This window comes from Ahaetulla prasina, chromosome 1 (genome assembly GCF_028640845.1).
Source record: "Ahaetulla prasina isolate Xishuangbanna chromosome 1, ASM2864084v1, whole genome shotgun sequence".
Classification (NCBI taxonomy): Eukaryota; Metazoa; Chordata; class Lepidosauria; order Squamata; family Colubridae; genus Ahaetulla; species Ahaetulla prasina.
In genome coordinates, this window is record NC_080539.1 from 24,515,563 (window position 1) to 24,535,503 (window position 19,941).

A 19,941-nucleotide genomic window follows, 5' to 3' on the forward strand; every position below is an offset into this window, starting at 1 on the left:
TATTTCATAAGACTGTTATAAGAATAAAATTGAAGGAGAAAATACTATGTGTGCCAATATGAACTCTTTCTGAAGGAAAGATGGGATGTAAATTCAACAAATAAATAATAATCTTTCAATCAGAAGTGAAAAGGAAAAAAAAATGAATGGAGGGCACTTACTGCTGGGCTGCCTCCAATTCCCCCGCCAAGGTCACTGCCAAGCTGCAAGGAAGAAAAGAATAGAAAAAGGAAGAGAGAGAGAGAGAGAAAGAGAGAGAGAGGCAAAAAAGGAAGAGAAAAAGGCAGGGGAAAGAGAAAGAGTTCATTACAGCCAAGTTATCAGATGCCAAGAAATAAAGATCATGTGGTTCCCAAAAAGGCCTGGCACACCACCTGTCCCCCATCTGTTTGCCCAGAGAGAATATTGACCCAGCAAGGACAGAGAGATCCACAGATTTGAAACCCGCAAATTCCACAGGAAGGGAAGTGGGATTTGGTCGAAAGCACAAGAATATGCACCAAGGTCTTGTGGGCAGCAGCAGAAGGTGGCAGCTAAGACCTAGACAGACGTGAACTTGGGTTCATCTCCAAGCTACAATTTTCAAAAGCCAAACGGCCCTCAGCCTTGTCCCCATTGTTCCTAGAGAAGGGCACCTCACAAACAGTCATGGTTACTTCTCAGACCTAGCATGAACCAGGGCTTTTCACAACACTCCAGAAGCAGTGGTTTTTTTTGTGCTTTGCCTTTGTAGACCTATTCATGCTACTCATTCAGGCAATATGGCGGTGAGGCAATGTGGTGGGTAAGGACAGCTCTTCTGAACATGCCATTCTTGCTAACTACCATTCCTGTGTGGGACAGTTTCAGCAGCAGCCTCTTGCCATTCCCTGCCTGCCTACCAGTGTTCCTGGGCTCCAACGTCAGCAGCCCATTGATGTTCTGAGAGCAAAGAATCCACAAAAAGCAAAAAGCTGGGCCAAAAATAAACTGACATATATGCGCAGCATTGTCACCCTAAAGTGGAGGTTGCTTGAATGGGTATCATGTGATTTTTCTATTTCTGGCAGCTCTCTGAACAATTACCCAACAGAACAAACCCAAGCACTCAGATATGGAACATGCATTTAGCTTCGCTCATAGATGCTTGGCTGAATGTTACACCCACCCACCCTCATACACTTTATATCTTTTTTATTTCCCCCCCAAAGGATAAAACATTAACACCTTTTTCCTTCCAAAGGAGAGGGTGGGACTATAACCAAGTAGAAATGAGAACTGCTGGGATGTGAAAAGCAATCTTACAACTCACAATGTATCGGTTTGATGCTAAACAGTAAAAAAAGATAGTGGCATCAGATTGTTCCATTTTGAGTTTGTAATTTTTATAATAAAATCAAGGAGGCAGCATTTTCACATTTTAAGGAATAAGCAACTTCTGCATTGCTTTTAAATAAACAACTGATGATTTCTTTAAGATGTCAGTGGCCAGAGTTAAAAAACACTGATTTAGAATATTATTATAAGTCCCAAAGATTGATTAAATTTGTTATTTGGCATATGCGGTTTGGTATACTTTCCTGCAGTGTTATGATAGAGCCCTTTTCCAGCCTAACAGCAGCTATTTGTGATTTTTATGCTTAAAGCTACAAAATGGAAAATAGGTTGAAGGCAGAAAAATGGGACAATTTACTGTAGTTGGCTGTTCTTTTTCAGAGACGGTGGCTTCAGAAAACAAAAAGATAAAAGAATCAAAAGACTGCATATACTTTCACAGAGCCTCGGCTGTCCTCTGAAATACTAGCAAACAAGGACCATTCTGATATGTCAAGGTGATACAATAGATTTCCTTTGAACAGGACTTGATTTGCCACAGACATGGGCAGTAATTGGTAATGTGGCATCTGTGAATGCCATAGCACCAGCAGAACAGTAGACTGTACCCATCCACCTGCAAAAAACTTTTTACAGAAAATTTATTTTTAAGTGAACTGACTAATGTATTAAAACATTGCCTATGGAGATTCTCAGTTATCCAGGTCGGGGGTCTCCAACCTTGGTCTCTTTAAGACTTGTGGACTTCAACTCCCAGAGTTCCTCAGCCAGCTTTGCCTAAAGGGACCAAGTCTTAAAGGGACCAAGGTTGGAGACCCCTGATCCAGGTCATGGTTGTCCCAAAGATGTTTTTTCAAGAAGCAACTGAACTTTCTGGTTTTTCTTTGAAGACGTTTTGCTTCTCATCCAAGACCTTCTTCAGTTCTGACTGGATGGTGGGGAATGGAAGGATTTATATTCCATTTATATTTATATTTCATTCCCCACCATCCAGTCAGAGCTGAAGAAACTTCTTGGATGAGAAGCAAAACATCTTCAAAGAAAACCCAGAAAGTTCAGTTGCCTCTTGAAAGAGCACCTTTGGTGTATTAGAACATTAGCAAATATTTCAAGGTAAGTGTTTTTTTTCAAATAAGACCTAATAAAACCTGGAGTATCTTGCATTTTTTTAACTGATTTTCAAAAATTAAAAAAAAATGTTTTACAATTAGCTTCTGGCACCTACAACACCACATAAGATTACATAACGGTGCCCACTAACAGGAAAAGGCTAATGACTCCTGGTAAAAACAGCTGCAATGGGGAAGAAAAGGACACTCTCTGAGAAACAGATTTGTGCTCTTAGACCCCATTTCAAAAAAAAAAAAAAAATGACAGCAATCTGTACCAGTATCAGACTCGAGCAACGACAGTTATGGCTTGATGGAAAACAGATGATCTCGCACTCTTTCAAACTGAACTCGACAGTTTATGGAGTGGGATAATCCCCGGAATACTCATCCATTATGACTTCCTCTTGCAGAAGTGATCATGGGTGATTATTATCCCTTTTCGAGTTACAGCTATGTTGTAGCCAAGAAAAGCATGGCTTGTATAGCAAAGGTAAGGAAAGCAAAAAGAAAGGCCCTGTCAGATTCCCTTTGAAGAAGGCAAGAGGCAGAGAGGTTCTGGTACACCGGGGAATGTTTCCCAGTCAAGTGGGAAGGGGGAGAAGCAGTCTCCCCATCAGCTGGCAAGTGAGCTTCTTACATAAAGCGGCATCAAAACAACTTGTGAATAATTCTACATAATAGAGCCAGATGTTTTTATCTGCTTTCATCAGCTCCTGTGCCAAGTTTATCTCATTAAAAGAGCCACAGGCTGGGAAGCCAACCTTGAAAGATACAAATCAAGGTTTCTTGGCTCTTACAATCCTGTACTTCCTTGCTCCTTCTCTTTTAAACACACAAACACACACACACACTGCTCCCCCAAGAATTGCACAATGATGTAATGGGGAGGAGAGAAATTCAATGTCTCCTGTTAGCAAGTTTGTGGTCTAGAACCGAAACCGGGACTTTTGCAACTAGAGACCAGGACTTAATCAAGTAAGAACCTGTGGCTATTTATGATTTACAGGTAGTCCTCGACTTACAACAGTTCGCTTAGTGACCATTCAAAGTTACTTACGACTATTGCAGCATCCCCATGGTCATGTGAATTGCATTCGGATGCTTGACAACTGACTCACATTTATGATGGTTGCAGTGTCCCGGGGTCATGTGAGCTCCTTTTATGACCTTCTGACAAGCAAAGTCGATGGGGACACCAGATTCACTTAACAACCGTGTTACTAATTTAACAACAGCAGTGATTCACTTAACAAATGTGGCAAGAAAAGTTGTAAAACAGGGCAAAACTCATTTAACAAATTTCTCACTTAGTAACATAAATTTTGGCCTCAGTTGTGGTCGTAAGTCAAGGACAAACTGTACATACTTTTTAGATCAATAAAATAAAAAGGTAATATGAGCGCCTACAATGGGGGGCAGGTAGCTAAAAAACTTTTGGGTGTGCAAAAATCAAATGAAGTGCCCCAACTTATATATATATAAATTTTGGTGTCATTTTTGTATAACTTGGTATTTTTGGATGCTGCTGCTGTTACCCTTGGGATTTATGACATTGTTTGGTGGGTGGCGTTCCTTCTTTCAAGAGCAGTGCATTGGAATTTCATTTTAATGCGTGCCATTGTGTATACAGAAAAAAAGACAATAAAAGTTATCTTCATCATAAGTGGCTATATGATCCTAATCCTTACAGCTGTCCTTAGAAGACAATCTTAATTCATTATACAATTCTGGTCTCCAGATTTGCTTTTTATAACTGGTCTCCTTGGTGAGGACTGACAGCATCAATTCCTGACTTCCTACGGCAGGGGTGTCAAACTCAAGGTCTGCGGGCTGCATCCGGCCCATGGGGTGCTTACATCTGACTTGCGGGGCCGTCCTGGAAACAGCAAAGGACTGGCCTGTGCTGCCTCCTGCCAGCGAAAACGAAGCTCAGGAGGGCCACTTGCGGCCCTCCCGAGCGCCATTTTAGCTGGCAGAGGGATGTAGGAAACCGTCACACCTGAAAACGGAGCTCAGGAGCCCATTTTCATTGGCAGACCACTCAGGCCACTACAGGCGCCCCCTACACGAGTGATGTTGAGCTGCCCCCCACCCCCCAAGACCAAACACAATCCCGATGAAGCCCTCAATGAAATCGAGTTTGACACCCCTGTCCTAGACTCCTGACTCTCCACTGCTGCTTAGGATCTTGGCTCCTGGCTTAGATTATGCTTCTGGTTTAACTAGCTCGAAAACCGCTCTTCTCACAGACTTCTTTCTCAATCCCATCGACATGGAATTTAAAACTCACTGAAGTTTCTTCATCCGATCAATACAGCAGCACCAGTTTTTGGCTCCCACGAACCTTAGAGGCCTTGTGATGTTCACCATACTCAAAGTCAAAGAACTCTCGCTCCTACCATATTTTAAAACAGGGGTCCCCAACCTTGGCAACTTTAAGCCTGGAGGACTTCAACTCCCAGAATTCCACCAGGCTTAAAGTCCACCAGGCTTAAAGTTGCCAAGGTTGGGGACCTGTTTTAAAATATGATCCATATCCAGTCTTGATTCCTGAAACAACCATCTTCTGTTTCTTAGCCTCCACAGTGTATGATTTTGTTGTCCCTCAGTCTATAACATTTATAAAATACTTCAATTGTGCATGGCCTCTTTATCAGTACCTCCACTGATTAAAAGGTACAGGTACCCATGGCGGCTTCTATAACTCACAGGTAGCCAGTGTGTGGGGGATGAGAAGCCTTAAGTAAGGCTCCAAAGTTTTCAGAAAGTTAGAGGAAGTGATGCGGTATCATCATCAGAAGAGGCTGGGTTGAATTTTTCAGCCTTTTATGTATGTTTTGTGGGATGATAGGATGAGAATGGGAGTTCATCCTCAAAAAGACTTTGAAAAATGGCCTGAAATCACCATTTTAGGCCCGATTTCAAGACTGGAACTTAAAGTTTTTTGAATCCCCAAAGTCTTATGCTCCCAATTTCAACCTTAAAACTCATCTCTTCCCCACAAAATAAAAAAAAACACCAAAAACCAGGCTGAAATCAACCCCCCCCTCCCCCAATGATGGTTAGTGGTGGCAGGAGAGATAAGAGATACAAGGAGAAATGTCTTCCTGCTTAATTCCAAAAAACAGAATTAAGACAATGCCCAAATGTTCAAATTCTCATGTTGGGGGCCAGAAATGTTTTACAGGGGCTGCTGCTACTGTTTTAGTTGAACAGAAAATGGAAGCAAATGACAACCTGCCCTCCACATCCCGGTCATCCTCAGTCCTTTGGATCTGAATTCCTGGTTTTAAATTTTAATTATCTCAGAAGAATTATTCCTATTTTACTAGGCAAAGAAAAGAGGCAAAATGCCAATATTTTCTTTTTAGTGATCTAAGTCAACAGCTTTCTTTTTAGCATGGAGATTTCACCGGCTGCTTTCCAAACAGATCACTGCAGCAGTTTCATACTAAAAGCTGACATTTTGACATCTTTAATATTATTTTCAGCATCTCCACAGAACCACAGTATTGTCCCTGTCTTACACAAATGACCTTCTACTCCTTGCAGTTTGAAATGCCTCCGGACTAAATTAAATTGAGGTTATCTAAAACTCCAGTACCCAAATAAGGTAAACACAGAAAACAATCCTGAGACAAAGTGAAAGGTGACAAGTAGTAGTTTTATTTCAAGTTTGCCAAATATATTGGGGAATCCCAGATTTCTGGTCCTTTTAGTGTATTGTTCTTTGGATGGGAATGATTGGCAGAGAAGGCTGAAATCTTTTATGAGCAAGGTTTTGCTTTGCTCCACTCCACAAGTATCAGAGCAAACTGGACTGCGATCAAAATGGTACATAGACGGCTGGTTGGATAAATTAGAAGTAATGAAATATGCAGTCTCTCCAGGAAGTGCTGAAGACGACTCCTACAACCCCTATTAACTGTGCTGACTGAAGCTGCTAGAGGCTTTGAATCTGTCACATCTACTGGGCTGCAAATTCTACTTTTGACTCTAAGACTTATCTCCTTCTTTTGTAGAGTATTCAGATTCTTTTCAGCTTAAACTGTCCTTAAGCTACTTCTAGTTGCTGAGACACCTCCTTCTCACAAAAGCCAGACACGCTGGCCAGCTTTGATTAGGATTTTACCCATTTCAAACTGCAAGTAGAAACCCGTCTAACTGTATCTCTCTCCTGAAGAAAACCAATTATATAGCCCAAATATGAAAACTACCACCTCGAGAATTCAGGCTGGAATAGAAATGCTTGTCCTGGTACATACAGGCAAATTATAGAAGAACTTTCAATCTGCTATCTGAGGCGTTTGAGACCGCATGCAAAATTGAGTTTTTGTCAGCGATGAAAGAACACAGGCTCAAAAATCCTCACAGTGGCAGCTTCCAGATAGGACATCAGGAAGACTGCAGATATCTTGACAAATAACGAAGTTACAAACTCCGCCTAGCATTCCTCTTCCTTTGCTCTTTCACTTGACATTTTTTGATTCGGCTGCCACCTCAAGAATCGCTGAGGTTGAGGCTCTGCTACTCTGAGAGTTCATTTGACAAGAACAGATTCTTTCCATGTTATAAGGCTGAATTCCAGAAATCTGCTAAAAACCTATGGACCTGGTTTCCATCGAAAACCCACATCAAAGTGAGCCAATCTTTGCCATGGGGTTGCCAGCATCTTACAATAATACGTGAAGCATGTAAGTCCTGTCATTGAGAAGCCAAACGTCAGGTACCCCTGAGGTTGTGTTCAAAGTCTTAAGCATCTCAGGAGCATGGGGGCCTCCAAGCAGTTGGAAGCTGTTTGAGAAGCCTTAATTCACTTTCTAAGAAACAGCTGGATTTTATCAGAGAGCTAAAGGTTACCCAGAAATACTTTGCTGCAGAATGCGAGACAAGCATCTGGACAGCGCATAGGCAATTCTATATCGATGCAGTGGACACGAGACTGAAGCTTGCTTGCTAAATGTGGGGATCCCAACATCAATGTGAACTGCTACACCTCTACAAGAAGGTCCCAGTTCATAAAACTAGGTAATAGATATCAGCTTGCTGGAAATATCATATTGTGCTAAACATGCAAATAAATTCCTAGGGCTTTGCAAAAAAAAAAGTTTGGAGATGCATAAACTAGCTGTGGCTGCCTAGCAATGGTAGAAGCGGGTTAATTATCACTTGTTGCAATGGAGAGGAGGGTTGGGAATTGAAAGTCATTAGGTTATTTGTCCAATTCTGAGAAACACAAATCACCCATCTGGCATCCAGGCCACAGCTAACTGATAGGATAGTAGGTTTAACTATACAGGTAGTCCTCGACGTACAACAGTTTGTTTAGTGACCGTTCAAAGTTACAACAGCAATGAAAGTAGTGACTTAAGACCATTTTTCACACTGTTGCAGCATGCCATGGTCACATGATTTACATTTGGATGCTTGACAACTGACTCATATTATCTATCTATCTATCTATCTATCTATCTATCTATCTATCTATCTATCTATCTATCTATCTATCTATCTATCTATCTACAGTATCTATCTGTCTAATTGATCAACCTATCGTTGTACCTAACTACCTATGGCAGGGGTGTCAAACTCAAGGCCTGTGGCCCAGATCCAGCCCACGGGGTGTTTAGATCTGGCCTGTAGGACTGCCCTGGAAACAGTGATGGACCAGCCCACGGTGCCTCTCCAGCAAAAACAATGTTCCGGAGGGCTGCACACAGCCCTCCTGAGTTCCGTTTTTGCTGGCAGAGGGTTGCAGGAGGCCGTTGTGGCTGAAAACAGAGCTTGGGAGTCAGTTTTCGCTAGCAGAGTGCTCGGGCTGCCATAGGCGGCTCCGACACGAGTGATGTCAAGTTGGCCACACCCACCCAGCCATGTCCACCTGGACACCCAAGGTCAAGCAAAATCCTGATGCGGCCCTCAATGAAATGGAGTTTGACACCCCTGACCTACGGTATCTGTCTGTCTGTCCGTCCCTCTGTCCTCCATCCATCCATACTGACAAATTGTCACTTTTTAGAATTAGCATGGTAAATCCATTTACTTACCACAGTTATTATAGTTAAAACATTTTATAGAAGATTCTAATATATGCAAAAGCTAATGGAGGTTCAAAAATTACAAAAAAATATATATTATATGTCACATCCAGAGTCTCCCTCCACAGTAATGGTTTCTAGGGTCACTCAACCATCACTGTCCAATATACCAATAGCAACAAACCATATATTGCTAAAAGCAAAGCTGAGCAATGTTACAAAAGGAAAAGGCAGTTATGGTAGGACTGTCAGATTTTTGTTCCAAACTTAGCATTACGGGCTAATTGATCAATTTTGGTTCATAAACTATGGTCTCTTCCTTAAAACTGGTTCACCCACGAACTAATGCACAATAAACAACTCATGATATGGTTTCACATAATGGGTCTATACTGTGTCCTAGCTTTGTTCTTATGGATCCCGTGCCTGCTCTTCCCTGCTGTTGCGCAAAATAACAGCCTCTGTTACAATTCATTATTATAAGGCACTGACACAATGAACCAAAGTTGCCAAGGGTGATGCTAGATATTGTAAGAAATATGTACTTAATGCTAAAAACGAGGAGCATTTTTTTCTCTGCTAGTATCTAGCAAGAAACACAAACACAACACAGCCATGCTCCTTGTTTCTGCTGGGATAAGACCACGAATCTCTTAAAAATGCACTACCAACATTTTCCACAATGTCGCTTAATTTTTCCGTTACCTTCTCTGTATATTTGTGAAGATAGTAAAAGCGGGATATAAACGAACAAACAAACAAACAAATCAACAAAGCCACCCAGCAATACCCCAAATAAACAAGTAAAGGAGGCAGTAAACTTAATAACTTGCAATCTGCAAAGCTGAAAAGGAGCAGGAAGAAGACAAACATCTTCGCCTCCTCCAAGTGGTAGCTACTTGGATCCAAGATCCCAGCAATTCTTTAACATAAAAGAAAAGAAGATTGCCAGCAGCCTAGGTTTTTGATACTATAGAGCTAAACAACTCATTTATTCATTCAATCACTCACTCACTCATTCATTCATACTCACACACATACACATCATTAAGAATGTTACTCACCAGGCTATCAAGTCCACCTCCTAGAAGGTCCACAGCACCCATCTGCATGGAAGACACTTGGGGAACATTCACCGGAGGCCCCAGGTCAAGGTTCAAGAGGTCACCCAAGAGATCTCCTTGGGATGGAATCACCTGAGGTTGCTCCAGGTTTGTAGCACTCATGGTTCCCACAGGGCTGTCGCCGGCATCAGTACTGAAGGTGTTGGGGGAGGGGGGAGAAAAAAAGAGTTACTTGGTTTCACTGTCAAAGAAGAGAGCAACACAAAAGACTTTCTCATGCAAGCTGTTCTAGACAGACTTTGCAGTGCAAGTATTCTTGTAAAAATAACCCTTGCAAGAGGGGTGTGAACTGTAAAATAATTTGACGGCAAACAACTGTTATTTCTTTAGAAGTTGAATTCCATAAATATCTACCCAATATACAGAGCTGTTGAAACACAGAACAAAACCCTGGGCAAATAAACTCCAATATCAAAATAAAAGACTGAAAATTTTAAACAAGGCCATTTGGTCACTGTGAAAGAACAGGGGCAGCTGTGGAATTAATAACCTGCCAAATAGCTTGGGAAGAACATTCACCCAAGGCAAGCAGGGGAAACTTGTGAGCTCCCAGGTGTTGCTAAACTACAACTCCCAGGTTTCCTCACCATTACTTAGGCCATTAGGAATTGGAGGACAACATTCTCTTCTGGATCAGGGGTCTCCAACCTTGGTCCCTTTAAAACTTGTGGACTTCAACTCCCAGAGTTCCTCAGCCAGCAAAGCTCTGGGAGTTGAAGTCCACAAGTCTTAAAGGGACCAAGGTTGGAGACCCCTGTTCTGGATCACAAGTTCCTCAGCCCTGATTCAGCCAACCTGTCCAGGCAAATTCTCACATTTTTCTGGCAAAGCTGCCCAGAGCTGCTTTGTAGGGCGAGATGGGCAGCATACAGATTCAATGAATAAATTACAGATACTCCTCAACTTAGGACCAGTCGCTTAGCAATTGTTTGAAGTTCTGATGGCCCTACCTGGGGGTACTTACAACCTGGATTCAAATTTCCGACAGTCGCTCTCCCCCTCCCCCCACGCACTGCTGGGTCATGTGGCTGCATTTCGGATGCTCTGCATTTACTACTGTTTGAGGTATCCTGCAAGTCACAGGACCATGTTTTATGACAGTTTTGCCAAAAATCAACATTAACGTTTGCTTTTTAGCAAAACTGCACCCACAGTAAACCCTCAGTTTGCTTAACAACCGTTGCAAAAAAGATAAGATTGTCAACCCTAAAGCTGACCTGGCCGAAGCCATCTTGGAGCTTTAGTGCTGCCACGCTGGAGCAAGGGAGAGGGAGAGGTGGTATTCAGCCGGTTCAGACCCGTTCACATGAACCGGTAGCGGAAATTACTCACCGCGCCTCTATGCCATCCTATTTAGGCACGTTTTTGAGGCCGGGCGCATGCACAGAAGGCTGGGTGCATGTGCGAAAGGCGTGCGCGAACCGGGTGCGTGTGTGCAGGGCAAGCCAGTAGTAACATAATCTGAAATGCACCGCTGGATAGGGAGGAGGGATTAGAGGTAGCTGGGCTTGTGTAGTCAAAGTCAATGGGGAAGCCAGATTCACTTAACAGCCATGCTACTAAGTTAACAACTGCAGTGATTGCTAAAAGCCTGTAGAGATTCCCAGTCATCCAGATTATGGTTGTCCCAAAGGTGCTTTTTCAGGAGGCAATGGGACTTTTTTGTTTTTCCTCTTGAAGACACTTCCCTTGGGAAAAGCCATAACCTGGATGACTAAATCTCTACAGCAGGGGTGTCCAAACTACGGCCCGCAGGTCAGTTTTTATTGGCCTGCAGCAAATTCTGAAAGTATAATTGAATATGGCCCTTTTCGGCCGCCTCCCGGTACTTGCCCGGTGGTTCGCTGCGAGGCTCGCGGCTCCTCCCCATGGGCGGGGAATAATGAAGGGAGGGGGCAGAGGAGGCGGCGAGCGGGAAAGAGGCTGCTGGCCGTGCCCGACCCCAGCAGTTCTACCCTCGCCTTCCTCGGGCCGCCTGGCGAGGCTCCTCGCGCCTCCACCCTTTGGGCAGGGAATAATGAAGGGAGTTTCAAGTTCATACCAAATACAAAACAAAAGCCAAGATCAGGGGTGTCCAAACTTGGTCTCTTTAAGACTTGTGGACTTCAATTCCCAGAGTTCCTCAGCCACACCCCAAAATAAGCCACGCCCACAGAACTGGTACGAAAAAAAATTAGCCCTCCCCTCCCCCCCCGGTTCAATGGTGTGGCCCGGGCCTTTGCTTATTTTTCTGTATTTGGCCCTCACCAAAAAAACTTTGGACACCCCTGCTCTACAGATTTTTAGCTATACAATTTGGGATGAACACCCTTTGAATGCTGTGGGAGTAGGAATGGATTTCCAGAGGGAAAAAAATTGCAGACTACAGGAACCAGGAGCACCACTCAGGTGACCCTGAGGACACAGATAAACCTCCAAGTGCTTCAATGACCCGCCAAAAGGATGCAAATTACCAGCTGTCTGCAAGGAATATAAATCCTTCCATTCCCCACTATCCTGTCAGAGCTGAAGAAGCTTCTCGGATGAGAAGCAAAATGTCTTCAAAAGAAAAAACAAGAACGTCCAGTTGCCTCCTGAAAAAGCATCTGTTGTGACCCAGGTTCCTGGACCCAGACTCCTGGACTCGGATGATTCAGAAAGTGAGGGAGAAGACCTGGCCAGCCCTGCTTCTCTTGAGCCCTTTCCCTCCCTGGCACCCACTCAAAGGGAGGAGGAGGGGCCGGCACAGCCTGATTCCATGGAGCCTCCTTCTGATTTGGCAACGCCCCAAGAACAGTTTTGGAGTGATACAAGGTTACGTAGACGTGATCGCCGTGCGCAGCAGCGGAAGAGTTGGGACAAAGCCAAGTCATAATTGTCATGCAGTGACATCTGCAGAGACTATAAATAGGAGGCGGAACTTCCTGGTTTTTTGTCTTGGACAAAGTAATGAATTGGCGCGAGCTAACTGTTTCAATGGAGGGAAGGGAAACAGAACAGCATCTTTGGGATAACTGCAATGATTCATTTAACAACTGTGACAAGAAAGCGTAAAATGGGGCAAAATTCTCATCAACTGATTTACTTAGCAACAGACATGTTGGGCTCAATTGTGGTTATAAGTAGAGGACTACCTGTATTTTTTTCCATGTTCATATGAATGGTGAGTTTGTTTTAAATTTTGTTATGACAAACCGGCCGCAAAAAATTGTAAGGGCATCAGGACAAGGTAATAGCTCGATATATGGACTTTTTAAAAGCAAATAAGGCACAAAGTCATTCTACCTCTCTCTTACCTTCCGTGATGGATAGGCAGGTGTTTGCGGTGGATTCCATGGCTGCCTTCCACAAAGGCATTGGGTGGTTTGTGATACACTGATGCCAATGAACCAATGTGGCAAATGAGCTCATCCAGCAGAGTGGGCTCGATCAAATCGGTCTCTTCAGAGATCAGGGGTTTCTCTGACAAAACCACCTCCTTGGCAGTGACAGGGTCTGTGGAGAGGAGTCGCCAGTAAATGTAGCCACGGTCCCGTAGATCTGGGTTATCAGAATCCTGAGGCAGAAAAAGGTTGTCTGTTAATGGATACCAATTTGGAACAACCTTTGACAGAGGAATACTGAGGGTGAAGGGGGAAAGAATGCACAGGAATCTAAGGTCAAAAGTAAGCCTTTGGAACATTTAATATTCTCTACAGAAAAATCAGAAATGTTCCTCACATACCTGAGGCTTAATAAGATTACACAAGACTGGGCACTCCAGAATGGGACTTTTCAGTGATAAAAAGCCCTGTCTGTAAAAGTTTATATATGTGCTCCGTGGGACACAGGGTCCATGAGAAACTAAAGAAAAAAAGTTTACTCAAATGCAGCCAGTTTTTAATCACTAAAGCTTGATCAAAGATTCTGGCATTTAAAAAAAACAAAAAACAAAAAACCTTGCAAGTTCTTTAGCTTGAAACTATTTGAAACCCTTGGAGTTTAAACCAGGGGTCTCCAACCTTGGCAACTTGAAGACTTGTGGACTCCAACTGCCAGAATTCCTCAGCCAGCAAAGCAAAGCTGGCTGAGGAATTCTGGGAGTTGGAGTCCACAAGTCTTCAAGTTGCCAAGGTTGGAGACCCCTGGTTTAAAGAACATTTTGTAAGCCTCTTTTCACTTCTAAATAAACATTTAAAAGTTACTTTTTAGCAGGCTTAGAGTTCTTTAAAAAATGTAACATTTTAAAAATTTCAACAATGGTATCAGGAGTTCAGTACCCTTTACGGTTTTGTTTGCACAATTGTGTTTAAATGGATTAAGTGCAGGGGCATGGTTAGTTGCAATGTTAACAGTTAGCACAAGAATGGAGATGTAGAAGTGGTATAAAGGGAGCCAGTTCCAGCTCCTTCCTTGTCATTCTGTTGTATGATTCAAATAGGGATGAGAAGTTGACAGATTCCTGCTCCACACTGTGGGAGCACAGAAACTGTAGATTTTATTTAATGTTCTGGAAAGGAAAAAACAAGAAAGATGATCGGCTTCAAGATCCAGATGGATCTTGACAGACTTGAACACTGGGCTCTATCTAACAAAATAAAATTCAGTGTAGTGAAAAGTAAAGTCTTACAGTTAGGTAAGAAAAACCAAAGATACACATATAGACAGGGTGAAACCAGGCTTAATAGCAGTAACTGTGAGAGAGATTTTGGAGTCTTAGTGGGCAACCAATTAAATATGAGCCAACAGTGTGCAGTGGCAGCCAAAAAAGCCAATGCAATCCTAAATTGCAGTAACAGAGGGATACAATTAAGATCAAGTGAGGTACTAATGCTATTCTATAATAAGACCACATCTAGAATACTGCGTTCAGTTTTGGTCACGCTATAAAAAGGATGTTGAGACTCTAGAAAGAGTGCAAAGAAGAGCAACCAAGATGATTAGGGGACTGGAGGCTAAAACATACAATGAACAAACAGTTGCACGAACTGGGCATGGCTAGTCTAGGACCAGACTAGGACCAGGAGAGACATGATAGCAGTTTTCCAATATTTGAGGGGCTGCCACAGAGTGGAGGGGGTCAAGGTATTTTCCAAAGCACCTGAAGGCCAGACAAAGAATAATGGATGGAAACTGAACGAGAGATTCAACCTCTCGTTGAAGGAGGTTGGAGAAATTTTCTGACAGTGAGAACAATCTACCAATGGAACAGCTTGCCTTCAGAAGTTGTGAGAGCTTCATCACTGGAAGTTTTCAAGAAGAGACTGGACTGTCATCTGTCAGAAATGGTATAGGGTCTCCTGCTTGGGTGGGGGGTGGGGGTGGAGGGCTGGACTAGATGACCTACAAGGTCCCTTCCAACTCTGTTAATCTTTACAGACTCTTTGGGAGCAGCTGTAAGGACAGTGAAAATGGCTACCCCCTATTTGATGGGGCACTGGCACAGAGTCTTCTTGGACTGAAATGGTAGTTATTAAACAAAACAAATAAAAAAAGCTGCTGGAACACAAAGTTAAGTTTTGTTTGCTGAGCATACCCTGACTCATCAGTCAAGCTATGCCAACTCATGTAACCTTAATTGCAAAAATGTTGGTTTTGGTCAGCATGTTCTGTTTTGGTCATTGCTTATTTCTGGAGATTTGTGCTCTTTGATGGATTTTTAAAATCATACCATTCATCATATGAATGCCCAATAACAGAAACGCACAGATGCCCCCTTGGGGTTGTGATTTTAGGAGCTATCAGTGAGAAGCAATCAGGATGTCAATATTTAGAAGTATATTTTATACTATCAAGGAAGATACATTTTAGTTGGTTCCTGAAACTCGTGGAGGTATATTCTATTTTCCATTTTGGATTCTTCACATATAAATTAGGGTCTCCCTGATAGGTTCTGGAGCAGTGTCATTTTTAAACTCATGGTTTCTATAATGTGGTTTAACAGTCATAGGAGGTTTCTGTTCCCTTGGATGTCATTAAATTATGACTCACAGCACTTCTTACCTTTAGCTGGGCTACTGGAAACTATTGTTCATCAGCATATGAAGGGCCACAGGTTCTCTCTTCCACAAACATATCACCATAACCACCTCATGGTTTTCCTCATATTCCAATCAGCTCTGATTGGATGGTGGGGAATGGAATGATTTATGTTCCTTGCAGACAGCTGGTCATTTGCATTCTTTTAGTGCGTCCTTGAAGCTACTTGGAGGTTTATCTGTGTCCTCAGGGTCACCTGAGTAGTGCAAATGGGCGTGGAGCCTTTTTGGAACTGCTGAAAGGATTGTGTTGTACAGATACTGGCATGGAAACGAGCCACACATTCCTGACCATTCCATGTTGATACTATTCAAATGTTACCAGCAACCCGATGGAAAGGGAAGATGCTACATGATTCCAATGTTACTGCAGACAATATAACTAACCAAGCATTGGGAGGACCTTTTGATAGCATAACTAAGTGATGTTAATGCTTTTCAGCGTAGGAAGTGCAGGTGAGCAGGGTCTGTGCCTTACCTGGGTAGCAAGACTCAGCACTTGCTGGACCAGTTCCTGTGTTTCGGACGGCTTCTTCAAAAATAGCTTTACAATGGCAGTCAACAAAGTGAGCTGCACCTGGAGGAAAAGCAAGAACAAAGAAATGGGGAAGGCTTCTGATGGACAAATTACATTTCCAGTACCAGCTGATCTTGGGGAATATTGCCTTCAATGGGATATAAGGTTTCAAGAAAGACAGAAAGGTTAAGCATCTGTGTGATGCAGCTCTTCCTGCAATTAACAAAGAGAAGAAGCCTTACGGGATCAGCTCTAAATTTAACCTAGCATCCTGTTTCCCCCAATTACCAACCAATCTAATGCTTCCAGGCAGTGGTGAAATCTGAAGTGGTTTACTACCAGTTTGCTGGCTGTGCACACACAGTGTGTACCATGCCCATGCACTGCACAGTGTGCACCTTGCCCATGCATTACACAGTGCGCACCATGCACATGCATTGTGCAGTGCGCACCATGCACCAAACGCAAGGTGCATGCGCACGCACAGTAAATGCCAAAAGGAGGCATCGGGTAAACAGAACAGCACTGGAGTGGTGAGCAGCTATGGCGCGCAATCTTTTTTTTTTTACTTTTAAAAGCATTTTTTTAAACAACCTATTCCACCGAATAGGTTGCAAAAAAATGCTTTTAAAAGTAAAAAAAAAAAAGGCTCTGACAATCAGGCAGCTCAGCTGTGATCATCAGAGCCTTTTTTTTAACCTTTTAAAAGCATTTTTTAAAAGAAGCAGCAAGTGGGGAAGCAGGCAACCGGGCATTGGGTGGGCATGAGGGGGACAGGGACTTTTGCTATCGGTTCTCCAAACCACCTGGCGCCATCGCTACCGGATCACCCGATCCAGTCCGAACTGGGAGCATTTCACCCCTGTCTCCAGGTAGCGCTAAGCAAGTCTGGGGAAAAAAAACAAGTCTTCCATATTTACCCCTGAGAAGCTGGTACTTAGGCCATATTGCTCTAAACAAGCTATATAACCACACAAAAGAAAGAGAGATGGGCAGACCCAAAGGAACCCGAGTTACAGACTAATGCAAAAAACTTTGCAGGGGGAAAGTAATGCTGAGGCATGGAAAAAAGGGGGGGGGAGGTGTTCTGATCAGTTGCTGAGAAGCAGGAACAAAGCTGAGTCAGTAAAAGGATGATAGTCAAAATACAATTAACCAAGGCAGACCGTTCTCTATCGAGATAATATTCTGATTGTATTGCAAAGCTATTTCAAAGCTATGTCAAAGATATGAATGTATTTGGAATTTGCCAGATATGTGGTCACAAAGATGAAATCCTAGTTCTGTCTCAAAACAGTTAATGAAAAGCAAACTCTTCCCTGGATGCTTGGAATTAGGGACATTTGGACATATCCAGAGGGCAAATAGGAAAAAATTTGCACCAGCAGGGGATAAGGAGCACTTAGTAGAGAAGCAGCACAGTGGAGAAGCAGCAGCTTGTGGAAAGAGAAACACAGGCCAGAATCAAGCTGCTGAAATCAAGGACCCCGTTTCTTCCTGCAAAAGAACCAAGACAGGAATATGGAGAGATCAGTATTACCTGGGTGCTTTCGTCATGGAAGCCCTCCAGGAAGCTCTCCAAGAGCTCATCTGCATTGTCAATTCTTTCTGCATATTCTCCCACAATCCAGATCATAGCTGCTCGGGCATCTGGCTCATCCAGAGAATCAAGGTTTTCACAAAGTGTGGCAATGATGCTCTCATACCTGTCATAGTATGATAGGGTTATTACTGTCAAACCTTCTTGTACTCTCAGGTTTTTTTTCACCCAAAACAAACCTTGCACTCACCCTCCTTTTGCTCCAAGGTCTTCATATCCTGGTTTTAACAACTGTTACACCCACTTTAATAATCCCCTACCCTCTGTTTATCAATAGCCTCCTTTGTCTGCTTCAAGCCTCTGCAAGGCACCCCGTCCCAGTATGTCCCATGCTTGCTTTCCAGTTCTCAAATAATTATTAATATTTCAAGTCATCAATTACTAGTGTTAATGAAGGCATGGAGATGAGTTGATTAAACACAGATTAGGTTTTAGCAGTGGTACATGTCAGAGGAAACTGGTTATCTTTGTTGACCACAACCAGCTCTGTGATTCAGATGCTAAAAAGACAAATGTAAAACGCTCTAATGGAACAGGAATTGAACTAAACAAATTCTAAATTCCCACTTCGTGATTCTGACTATTTTAGTCAAGGCCACCTGATTTTTCTCAAATTAAGTTACCCTGTCCTTACTTATTCGGGTGTTCCTCCACTAGGTCACCTGAAGGCCATACAAATGGGCACCCCTTAGGTCAGCCACAATTAGTATCGGCCCGGTTGCTTCTGCACACTTCATTCGGTAGCCGTACTTACTTATTGGGATACTTGCGGAAGATGTCTCGGATGACCACGATGGCTTCCTGCACCACATAGTTGACCTTGGTCTGGATGAGATCCAGAAGTGTGCTCACGCAGCGCTCAGCAGATTGCTGTCAAAAGGAGAGAAGCAGAACAGACATCTTCAAATAGAAAGTCAGCTGGAGTATAACGGTTAACCTGGATATGCCTTGCAATTCTATAACTTCACCTACATGTATCACATTCATTCCCTGTTTAGACTTACTTACTTACTTACTTATTTATTTAATGCAGGGGTGTCAATCTCAAGCGTGGCCCTCCTGAGCTCTCTTTTTGCTGGCAGAGGGTTGCAGGAGGCCGTTGTAGGCAAAAACGGAGCTCGAAAGTCCATTTCACTGGCAGAGGGCTTGGGCCATCACAGGCGTCCCTGACACACCCACCCCAGCCATGCTCATCCTGGCCCCGTGAGGTCAAACACAACCCTGATGTGGCCCTCAGTGAAATCGAATTTGACACCCCTGATTTAGTGCATGGCAAAAATGTTAAAAAGCACATCATGATTACATTCTCAAGGAGCAAATATGAAACCATTTACTATATTCATAAATTTAAAAGTAAGACTGTCTATATCAGGGGTCTCCAACCTTGGAAACTTTAAGACTTGTGGACTTCAACTCCCAGAATACCTCAGCCAGCAAAGCTGGGTGAAGCATTCTGGGGGTTGAAGTCCACAAGTCTTAAAGTTGTCAAGATTGGAGACCTCTGGTCTATATAGTCAATACATGATGGAGCTGCATACAGAAAATCTCTGGGGTTTCCCCGATAAGCGCTCAGAGGGCATTGTTCCACAATATGTCACTCTGTCTGCTTTGGAAGAGTGTAGGAATCCTAAACTTGAGCATCCCCTGAGCAACGATACAGAGTTGGCTGATTCTTCCACAACGGCAGCAGCCATCAGACAATCCTTGTGATTTCCTGGCTTAAAAACACATCACTACAAGAAAAACCTCCCTTTTTAGAAATCAGAAAGCAGAGGTCACGTTCTACCCATTCACAAGAAATTATCCTTGGATGGCAAATTGTGGCATGAAATGAGATATTTCGGTCTATATTTGACTAATGGAGATTGCATACTATACTTGAAATACTTTTGCTGCTAACACTATTCATATTTTTTTAAAATTATGGAAATTGACTTAGGCACATTATCAGTCTATGAACGAATGACTGTGCATCTTTGTGCCGTGCCTCTTTCCAATCTTATGGACAGAGAGGACTACCTTTCCTCACCTGTCACTATACATATACACTATACACATACATTATACACATTGAGAGCCTTACTAACTAAATATATGAAGAACAGTTGCAGGAACTGGGTATGTCTAGTTTAATAGGACTAGGGGAGACATGATAGCAGTGTTCCAATATCTCAGGGGCTGCCACAAAGAAGAGGGAGTCGGGCTGTTCTCCAAAGAACCTGAGGGTAGAACAAGAAGCA

General features: G+C 43.0%; 1 protein-coding gene across 3 annotated transcripts in view; it reads right to left on the reverse strand.

The window, feature by feature from the left end:
• The window catches only part of AP2B1 (adaptor related protein complex 2 subunit beta 1), an 88,669-nt gene that overhangs the window by 32,741 nt on the left and 35,987 nt on the right, over positions 1-19,941 (reverse strand). For 2 of the 3 annotated variants that reach the window (XM_058164453.1, XM_058164455.1), the window contains 6 exons: positions 18,456-18,571; positions 17,642-17,807; positions 16,063-16,161; positions 12,864-13,123; positions 9,529-9,721; positions 162-203 (listed from right to left, as the gene is read on the reverse strand). In XM_058164453.1, the coding sequence (XP_058020436.1) occupies positions 162-203; positions 9,529-9,721; positions 12,864-13,123; positions 16,063-16,161; positions 17,642-17,807; positions 18,456-18,571 (876 nt within the window). The remainder of the gene's footprint in view (positions 1-161; positions 204-9,528; positions 9,722-12,863; positions 13,124-16,062; positions 16,162-17,641; positions 17,808-18,455; positions 18,572-19,941) is intronic. The other variant, XM_058164454.1, reaches the window with a different exon arrangement.